Below are 11,045 nucleotides of genomic sequence, written 5' to 3'. Positions count from 1 at the left end.
AGTATCAACAGAGCCAGTAACGCAGCTGCATCCATTTAATTTCATTTTAATGCAAAACATATCCCACGAAGGTGTCCTGCCGACTGCTGCCTGCTGACTACCAACATTCGCTTAAACCAGCAATAAAGTGATTGGAATGGAGTGGACGATTGGACAAGTAAACGCCAGAAGCCTGTTCAATGCATACATTTTGGCAGAGTTGCATATTATTGTTATTGCTGATTGTCGCTGTCATCATTTATATTTGCCTGTTTTCTGTGTTTGCCGAGTGTTCGAAATTATACTGATTATCGCTTACTGAAGCTACAGATGCACTGGGCCACTTTATCAATGCCTGAGGCGAGGTGCTTTATAAATAGTTGAAAGTTTGCCAAAAATATTAGAGTAGAGGGCAAAAAATAGACGTTGCAGCATGATCTCACGGCATCTACGATTATCGCTATAAAAAGTCTGCTACAGTAATATTCTATTGACAGTAGAGTTAGCTATAGGTACGTATGGGATAAACAATTAAGCGATTCTCTTGCCCGAGTAGGCCCTCAATCATTTTTACCTCAAGGGGCACTCAAACATTCAGGAAACAAATTGCCAAAAATGTATTCGTATTCAAGGTCAGATTTCAAGAGTGTTGCCGAAATACTAACTTAATATGGTAAAGAACTCGCGAAGTGGCTGTTATAAGTGCTCGGAAAGCGACTGGTGAAACTCACGGAACTCAGCCAGGAGTACGCCGCTATGTAGCACATTTGCTACCACAAGGCTTTCACACATTAGCTCCATCGAGCAGCATTCACTAGTCATTGCTGCCACACGAATGGGCGAGACACTTCACATCGAAAACCAGATCCAAAAATAATTGTGCTCAAGTGCGCGGCCGAATGCGGATCGATGAATCCGGCAACCGAAACCCAAAGCCATCGTCATCGCCATCGCTTAAGTGGTTAATAGAGTCCGATGTTGGCTTTGATGAGCACTCGACTCGGATGCCACGATTTCTTTTAGACTGAGTTCAACCTACCACAGAGATTGGTTATGAAAATTTAATTCCAGCGGCCCGGCCAAAATCAAGCTATAAAGTCGCGGGCCGAATTGGAGCAAGGCATCATTGGGTTCAATACTAGCGACACAGCAACATCTTCAGTCAGTTCGAATAGTTCGTCAATATCCTAAGAACTATAGATTCAGAATGGTGAGTATTATGTATAGGCCCAAGGAAGCTTCTCGTTTTCCCTGAAATTAATACATATTAAATAATCAATTCATTCAGAATTCTAACTTTTGTATTAAGTTTCTGTAAATTTGAATTGACATTAATAACAACCCATAATTTCCGTGCAGAAACTCTTCATTGCCGCCCTTACCGTCTGTCTGGTGGCCTTCGCAGCCGCCCAGCTACCCAACCCGGAGTACCTTCCCCCGGTGGAGAGCGCCCCTAGCCAGGAGTATCTGCCGCCCGTGGACGCCGCCGCCATCGGGGACACAAAAGTGGCCGACGACGGCTACCGCTACAAGACAGTGCGCAAGCTCAAGTTCCGTGCCCGCCATCGCCGTGACGTCTCCGAAATCGCTGAGCCCATCAACGAGTACCTGCCGCCCGTGGAGGTGGAGCTGGCCCCCGAGCTGAAGACCGTCCTGGGCGACGGCTACCGCTACAAGACCGTGCGCCGCCTCAAGTTCCGCCGCCACCGCCGTGAGGTTGCCGCCGAGGAGGCTGCCGCCGAGGCCGCTCCCAACGGGGAGTACTTGCCCCCCGCCGAGGCTGCCGCTGTCGAGGCCGAGCCCAAGACCGCTGAGGAGGGAACGGAGCTCGCAAAGGACGGCTACCGCTATAAGACAGTGCGCCGTCTGCGCTACCGCCACCGCCACTAAGTCTCTGACCCGAACCTAGACACATTGAACCAAATTGATCCTGATAGTACACTCGGGAAGTAGACTCGGACGGGGGCATGCCCCATCCACCTGACTTCCTCCTATTTGCCCTTCCCCAATTCGAAGACCTTAAGTTGTCTCAGCATATGGAATAATAAAATTTATTCACGAAAAATCAAATGAAATTGTAGCATACATACTTCCTAGCGAGTCGCCAACACAGAGCCGGAAAAACGGGACCAAAATTAACATATTTTCCGAATTGCACATTAAATAATAACCGTATGGAAAAAACGGATGGAGTGCGGCTGGGAGCTAAAGCCAATGGGCGAAATGGAATTGAAATCAATGGCCAAGTAATGGGCGAAAGACAAGCGGAAAAAACTTTTGGCCCTTGCCAAGAGGGCAAAATTCTATTTTCAAATTAAGTGTGTTCTTTTGGAGGGCAGGAGGTAAAGCAGGAGGCAGGAGGAGCAACCACTCCGAGTGCAACGTCTCCTTTTCAGCTCCACTCGCTCGACTGGGCCGGCATCTTTTTACGGTCAACTTTTCGTAATATTATTTTGCATTTATTTGCACAAAGTTGATTTTTCCTCTGATTTCTTTGTTTTCTTTGGTTGGCTTTGCGGACTGCCAGCCAAATTACAATACTGCAGCGGTCCTGGTCGTAGCTCTCAGCTCTAGGTTCTCGGCTCTTGGCTCTTGGTCCAAAACCAGGGAAAGGACCGAAAGCAGCTGGAAAAGAGTAAATAAAACATTTTTTTTGCACCAAACATAAAGTTACGTAATTGAGCGCTTGACTTTTTGTAGCCGGCACAGGCCAAAAAGGTTATCAACGAGTTCAAGTTGAATTTTCGTTTAGTAATAGATTGAAATTAGCTTCCCAAGGTCTTTGGTCAACAGTTGGTGCATTGAGAGAAATTACCGCCAAAATATTGTGCTTTTATAAGTTGCATTTTAGTTATTTATAAAATGTAATCAAGTTTCTTGTCACCCCTAAATTAAATATGCTATACCTGACATTTTTATACCCTTGCAGAGGGTATAATAATTTCAGTCAAAAGTTTGCAACGCAGTGAAGGAGACATTTCCGACCCTATAAAGTATATATATTCTTGATCAGCATCACCAGGAGAGTCGATCTAGCCATGTCCGTCTGTCCGTCCGTCTGTCCGCGTCCGTCTGTCCGTCCGTCTGTCCGCTGTCCGTCCGTCCGTTTCTACGCAAACTAGTCCCTCAGTTTTAAAGCTATCTGCTTGAAACTTTCCCAAAAGTTGTCTTTCTATTGCAGGTAGTATATAAGTCGGAACGAGCCGGATCGGGCCACTATATCATATAGCTGCCATATAACTGAACGATCGGAAATGCCATAACTTTGGTGTTTTTAAAGTTAGGAAGTTGGGATTTTCTAAGAGTTTTATTTTTGGCCAATTAATCCGACCTACCGAATTTCATAAGGATCGGACGACTATATCCTATAGCCGCCATATAATTGATTGATCGGAAATGCCATAACTTTGGTGTTTTTAAAGTTAGGAAGTTAGGACTTTTTATGAGTATTAAGAATACACCATATGAATAATTTTGAAGAATATAATTTACAGAATATTCTGCAAGGGTATATCAACTTCGGCTCCGTCCGAAGTTAGCTTTCCTTTCTTGTTTAAATATTTTTTACGTTAGTGTAGACTATTTCAATCCTTACAGCAAAGTACTCTAATACTATGACCGGGAAGCAAAAAAACGAAATTTCAAAAGCTTTCGTAGAATACCTATCCTGTCTTGATGGTCAATGTTATCAAAATTCTAGACCGTAAATCAGACATATATATGTATATTTTCTGCAATAAATTAAGAGTTTGTTTATTGTAAAAATTGTGCATTTAAAATGTATTTATGTTTTAATAAATTATACCTTGGTAAATCTCAAATTTTTAAGACACCGAAAAGTAAAGTCATTTTGGCTTCTCATACCACAAATACTAAGTATTAAGGCTTAATTATCAGTCTTTCATTTTGGAACTATTTTATCTGGGTATTAATTTGTATTAAAACCTTTTTTTTTAAAGCAAGTTTTACTTTTTAAGCGAAATAATGCTAGATATGTGTGACCATTTGCAAATATACTATTACCGATATTTTATTAATGCTTATTGCATACGCCAAACATATTAGAAATTGTTGTAGTATTACAAAAGAATTTTCATTGAGATGCAATTTTTATTCAATACGTTCAGCAACTTTTAAACTTTTGTTGACGATACGATAATGCACGTCAACCCAGTTTGGGCAATATACAACTGCTCCTTCATAAAATTTTAGATTGATCCGAGTAAAACTTCCGAAGTTATGGGTTGTTGAACGTAGGTAGCTCCTTTTATATTTGATTTTTGGGGGTCCCAAACTTTAAAACGCTCTCCTGAAAATTTGCCATTTTCAAAGTCAATTGGACGAACCGTTTTGAAATTTTGTACAGTACTTCTTTACTTAATTCCTCAGCTAACGCTTAGGTAAAATTTATTATTTTTACAACTCGGATTTTTGGGCAAAAATGGAGGTGTTTGACTTGTTTTTAAAAATTGGAAAAAAATTAAAAAATAAAAACTAGAAAGCGTTACCTGGGGAAATTCGTACTTTAAATAATGCCATTTGAATTTTTCAATTTAGATGATTCTGCGATTAGATACGACGTACTAGGTGGGGTGAAAAGTAACCTCCTTGACGGCCAGAATGCGCTACTACTACAAAGAAGGTTATGGTTCCTTTACGGTGCGTTCATATTTGGGCAAGCATACCAAATTTCAGGTCGATACTGCCCTTAGTTTCGTTTTGGGAGCTGATTGTTGTTGACGTGTTTGGCATCATATTAAATATGGACAAAAACGATTTTCGTTCTCTCATAAAACATTTATTTTTGAGAGGCAAAACGGCGTAGGAAACAATAGAAAAATTGGACAAATATTATGGGGCAAATGCTCCGTCAGATTACACCGTGAAATATTGGTTTCGAGAGTTTCGTGGTGGCCGCAACTCCATTACCGAAGAAGTCCGCAGCGGCAGGCCTTCCGATGCGGTTACAAAGGACAATGTCAAACAAGAAAGGAAAGCTAACTTCGGGCGGAGCCGAAGTTGAAATACCCTTGCAGAAAATTCTGTAAATTATATTCTTCAAAATTATTCATATGATGCATTCTTAATACTCATAAAAAATCCCAACTTCCTAACTTTAAAAACAACAAAGTTATGGCATTTCCAATCGTTCAGTTATATGGCCGCTATAGGATATAGTCGGCCGATCCCTATGAAATTTGGTGGGTCGGATTGATTGGCCAAAAATAAAACCCATAGAAAATCCCAACTTCCTAACCTTACAAACACCCAAGTTATGGCATTTCCGATCAATCAGTTATATGGCGGCTATATGATATAGTCGCCCGATCCGGCTCGTTCCGACTTATATACTACCTGCAATAGAAAGACAACTTTTGGGAAAGTTTCAAGCAGATAGCTTAAAAACTGAGGGACTAGTTTGCGTAGAAACGGACGGACGGACGGACAGACGGACAGACGGACATGGCTAGATCGACTCTCCTGGTGATGCTGATCAAGAATATATATACTTTATAGGGTCGGAAATGTCTCCTTCACTGCGTTGCAAACTTTTGACTGAAATTATAATACCCTCTGCAAGGGTATAAAAATACTTGCCCTGTGTAAGAAAATCTAGAATCTTCATGCTAAATACCAAATCTCTAGCTCTTGTAGTTTCCGAGATCTCGACGTTCACACGGATGTTCACATGGCTTAATCGACTCGGCTATTGATTTTATTTTTACGAACGAACGTTCACCAAAGTTCAGTATTTTTTCTTTGGGTAGACGTTTGTTAGGTCCTAACTCTTTTTGACAGAATTTCCTCACACTGGAAAGATTCAACTTTTTCCACTGGCGAACTTGTTTTTCAATCTGAGTACCAGGTTTAAACTATATCATCTGGCGAACTTGTTTTTCGATCTGAGTATTAGGCATATATTTGAGAATATCAAATTGGTATTCCCTGTGTGGGATAATTTCTTTTATGAAAACGAACCCGATTGAATCATTTTTCTATGTGTACCAATTTATGCCGATAAGCGGCTGCCACTCCCCAAAATGAGTTTTCCTTTGATGTTTGTGCACTATTTAATGGACAAGTCAGTTCCGGAAATGTATTACCTTTGCCTGGTTCTCTTAACATACCCAATTAGCAGCGAATTGCCAAAAGAAACAGAAGCACACAGGAAACGTCAAAGTCAAACTCTCAAAAAGCCAGATGCAGAAACTTTTCTGCAAGCAAAAACTTTTCGAGCGCAAACTTATGAAATATTTTAAATTATCGTTGTACCCAACCTTGGTATAATCGACCAGCACCCTGACCCAGGTCGGGCCTTCTATATTAATATTTAGTATATAGGATTTGCTCTTTGTGTCTTTTCAGCAGCAATGCAATTCAAATGCGAGGCAGGCAAATGGAGGTGACGTATTAAAGGTGAAATCGGCTTGAGTCCGTCCACCTCATAAGCCGACAGGGCTAACAAAAAATGGGAGACACATGGGGACCGGGGTCTTAGGAAACAGCTGGAGGTCGCTGCACGGCCTCAACAATTTTTTTTATCAGTTTTGTCGGAGATTTTCTTGCAGATTTTTTCGTTTCCCACTTTCCTCTACAGCAGTTTGCCCCATGCTTCCATTAAAAATCCATTAAGTCTACATCTCGATCGACTTGCTCTGCCTAATCCACACACGTCTGGAGGCATCCGATTGACGTTCAGCCAAATGAACCGAGGGAAAGCATAAGACCGTTTGCATTATAGCGCTCTTGTTGGATTGGTTTTATTAATTGACGTTCCACTGGGTAAATTTCTTAATTAACTTTTTGGAGCACCTGAGATGCACATTAATGACCGTGTCAATTGACGGCCGAATTTCAAATGGGATACTAAGCAGTGGACTCGTTTCACGGATAAAAAATGGAACTGAAACTTGATTTAGATCTCCGCCCCTTTATACGTGCGATTGACAAAACAAGTGAACCGTATAAATTATTTTGGCTCATATTTTAATAGCATTTTTCTGTTTTTTAATAAATAAAAATAAATGAACAATCTTTTCTTGAAATTACAGATAATTTTGTTTAAACTGTTATTAATTAATTATAAGTTAATTTATTTCTCTTTTATTATTTTTACTTTTGCAAAAAGTAGAAAGTACAAGCAGTTAAATTCAAAAATATTCTTTGCGGAAAAAATCCTTTAACGCATATTCTCAACTAATTTGGCATTCATTTCATTAAAAAATTGAATTTTTAAATCTTTTCGCTAGGGCCTGACGAACGTTCACCCAAGGTTCATTTCAGCAGACTGGCAACGCTATGCTATTTTCTGGTATTTTTTCGACGATCTGAATACCGGGGTGAAAAAAAGGGAAAAATGTACTAGGCTTTGCCAAACCTGCAAGAACTTTAAGCCTAGTACTCAGATCCACAACCGAGTTCGCTAGCGGAAAAAATTTAATCTTTCCATTGTGACCAAAATTTAGTGAGTTATCAGAATTAAACGTGCTACGGTTGTACTGTCAATTAGCTGGGTTTGTTGAAAAGCAATAAAAATTCAAATATGTATTTGCGGGAAAGAGCCCTTAAAAGATATTCTCAACTACTTTGGCCAGACAAGTCTTCCGCTGTACAAAGAAATTAAAAAACAATACAATTTTAATTTAACAGTTTTTTTGTATACCCTTGCAGAGGGTATTATAATTTCAGTCTTTTTATTTCCGACCCTATAAAGTATATGTATTCTTGATCAGCATCACTAGGAGAGTCGATATAGCCATGTCCGTCTGTCCGTTTCTACCCAAACTAGTCCCTCAGTTTTAAAGCTATCTGCTTGAAACATTCCCAAAAGTTGTCTTGCAGGTGGTATATAAGTCGGAACGAGCCGAATCGGGCGACTGTATCATATAGCTCCCATAGGAACAATCGGAAAAAAACAATTTTAAAAAATTTAACTCTGTTGTTTTTAATTTTTTTTTTTTTTTTTGAGATTTTGCAATATTTAAATATTATTGAATTATGGTTTTAATTAAATTAAAATCGGACAACAATATAATATAGCTGTCATAGAAACGATGGCAAAATGCAGCGCAAAATTGACATAGCTTCATTGTTTTTAGTATTATAGGCATAGAAATCGAAATGTAGTCGATTTCTAATATCTTTCTTGTTTGTTAATATCCTTTCTTGTTTCTTTTTAAATTGCATTGTCCACATTGTTGTTTAAATGGCGTTAGAAAAAGCATTGTATTGCCTATTCCATACAGCGAACAAATCCATGTTGGAAAAAGTGAGGTTACCTGGGAAAAATTACATTTCCACCAATAGTGCGGAAAAGTGCAGATTAAGACTAACTGTTCGATGCATATTCGGAATAAGAGTGCAACAAGACTAAAAAACAGTATTTTCTTTCGAAACGATAACTTTCGGTGTACCACTATATCCGAGCCTGTTAATCAGCAATACCTTATTAAATTTTTGATGATATAAAAAAGTACTCATACGTTTGAAAAAAAAACCAAGTTAACATTGCTTTTTCAATTATTTATTTTATTCTATTATGGACTATCTGCAAAAGAAAGAAGACTTTTGGGGAAAGTTACATTTAAATAGCTTTAAAACAGTCTTTCAGTTTGGATGAAACTATAGTTTTAAGTAATATAGGGATACAAATCGAAATGTAGTCGTTTTGTAATAACTGCAGAAATGTTCGAAATTTATGAACTAGTGTCAAAATTTCTTAAAATGGTCTTACAAAAAAAAGAAGACAATATTTAATAAAGCAATTTTTATCCACATGTAAGAGGTTTTTGACGGCAAATGCTTTATGAAGCATTTAATCGTAGTTGGAGTTGATTTTAAAAAAAAATTTTATGCAGTCAAGAAGTTAAAAAATTTTTTGCATTGCATAGATTGAGAAAATTTTAAAAAATGGTATTGCTTAGTCCAAATTATACTCATTTTTCATCGACAAATTTGCTGTCAGATACTTTGTATGTAACGCCTGGAATCTCCTACCTCGCTATCGGCTAGACCGAGCTATCTAGCCAGTACCATCTTTTTGCCTCCCAAAATATTTATGTGTCACGGATTTACATACATGGCAGTAATTGATTTAATTTAAGCTGTGGACCGTGTTCGACTCGATTGCAGATTCATCAGAGCCGAGAACGCATACTGATAAGTTCTGTTGAAAAAGAAAAGGGAGAGCGAAAACACGGACTGGTTGTGTTTGTGTTGGTGCGATTGATAAATGTGAGTACGTTTTTAAGGCTTATTTTTCAGATGACCAAACGGGAGACAACAATGAGTAAACAAGAGCAACAGCGGGTAATAAAGTTGATTGCAGCAGTGGCAAATTGAATATTTGCCTACGAGTGTGTGCGTAGCGCTTGTGTTTGTTCGCATTGTTAATGTCCGCATCCACAGAGCAGCAAAATGGGATGATAAATGACGAATAGAGAGCGGAGAGAGTGAGTGACTACCATTGTTAGCGGTAGTGAGCGAGCAATCCCCCTTTTTGCATTAACCCAGCCCCGCAAGTTAGCTACCAAAATACAACCCTTGCTCTCTTAGTCAAGTCACTCTCCCCACTAAGCTGTTGCTTCAACTTACAATTGTTGCTTTGGGTTCCTCTTGTGCTGCCAATCCTGGGCTCTAGCGTTCTTAATTTATCCCGCTTGTGGTTAGCGAATTCCACTCAAAACACTTCTTGCTATCACTCTTTGGATTACTCACTCGCAACAGAGCGGCGATAACGTGCCACTGCCACAAACGGCAGCGCAGTGACGATAAGTGCTCTCCGCATAAAATAGCACTGTCTTACAAAATTTGATGTTTGTTCTTCTTTTGTTCCAACTTGTTGACATAAACTATCGTTGATACCCCAGATAGTTGCCATAATCTACTTTCTATCAGAAACGACTTTCTGTAAATATTTTAAACACGAATTTTGGATGAAAGTAACATAAGCTTTTAAAAGTCAAAATATATTTACGGTGGTTCAGCCCTGGCAATCTGTTAGGTACAAATCTTAGAGAACCTTTTTAAAAGTCTCTTCATTAAATTATTAGACAGGATATTGTCTGAGTAAAATATTATTTTGTCTTTAATTAAAAAAAAATTTATTTTAAGATTGTATAATACATTTTGTCAGATTTTACCTTCGCTTTAATCGATAATTAATTATTAAAATAATTTCTTTTTAAAAAAGGACATTTTCGATTCCGTTAAAATAGAACAAACTATAAATCTTTTTTTTATGTTTCAATTTCGAATTTCTTATAAATCGACTTTATAATATATGCCAAATCGGAGCATCATATTTCAAATCTTTCTGCATCCAAGAATATACAAATATAATTCATGAAAAATGGGTTTTATTTTGAGAGATCTGAATATTATTTGGAAATAAGTAGTCGAAAGCCAAATAAATATTTAACATATTAATATTTTTTTAACATCAACTTTCAAAGATGTTAACAAATAAATAAAAAAAGGGTCTGACAAAAGTTAACATGATACCTTTCGTTGGTTAGTACAATTCATATATAAAAACTTCGAAAATTTTACCTGCTTGGAAAATAAGCCGCACAGTGGCCGTCCAAATATGATTGATATCTCCTACATTTGCAATAAGGTAAGCCAAGCAACAGGCTACCAATTTGGTCCGGAAGCCGGCCAAATGATCCGAAATGGGTGTACATCCACGCATAATAACAATAACTTTTAACGACGAAACATTCCAAAAAAAGATTCCAACGAAAAATTCTTAATTCTGAAAAAAGGTGAGTAAAACCTATAATAATTTATATTTGTACTTTGTCGTGAATACCACCATTTTAAAAAACGTGGATGTTTTCTCGGTGATGAATTCTCGATGTTGTACAGTGTAAATAAGCATCGGATTGGCAGCAGGTCCTCGGCTATTCTCTGAATTGTTTACATCAGCGGAGGCGGAATATTAAAAGCATCAGCATCCTCAGCCCCAGCGGCTCTCTCACAAACTCGCACTCTCTCGGCGCGGTGGAAAAGCGAGAGCTCTCGCTCTCCACTCTCTCGCGTCCGGCTCTCTTTGTGCGGCGGCT

The 11,045-nt window shown here is 38.6% G+C and overlaps 1 protein-coding gene across 1 annotated transcript; it reads left to right on the top strand.

Moving 5' to 3' along the window:
- Window positions 1-1,078: 1,078 nt before the first annotated feature.
- Window positions 1,079-2,049, top strand: LOC108051501. Its single transcript, XM_017133629.2, has 2 exons — window positions 1,079-1,189; window positions 1,339-2,049. The coding sequence occupies exons 1-2, from the start codon at window positions 1,187-1,189 to the stop codon at window positions 1,867-1,869; spliced, it is 534 nt and encodes a 177-aa protein (XP_016989118.2). The 5' UTR covers window positions 1,079-1,186; the 3' UTR covers window positions 1,870-2,049.
- The last annotated feature ends 8,996 nt before the right edge of the window (window positions 2,050-11,045 follow it).

Source organism: Drosophila rhopaloa, unplaced genomic scaffold, assembly GCF_018152115.1.
Source record: "Drosophila rhopaloa isolate 14029-0021.01 unplaced genomic scaffold, ASM1815211v1 contig_164, whole genome shotgun sequence".
Taxonomy (NCBI): Eukaryota; Metazoa; Arthropoda; class Insecta; order Diptera; family Drosophilidae; genus Drosophila; species Drosophila rhopaloa.
Note: the sequence above shows the minus strand (reverse complement) of the source record. Positions and strands in the feature narration are given on the sequence as shown.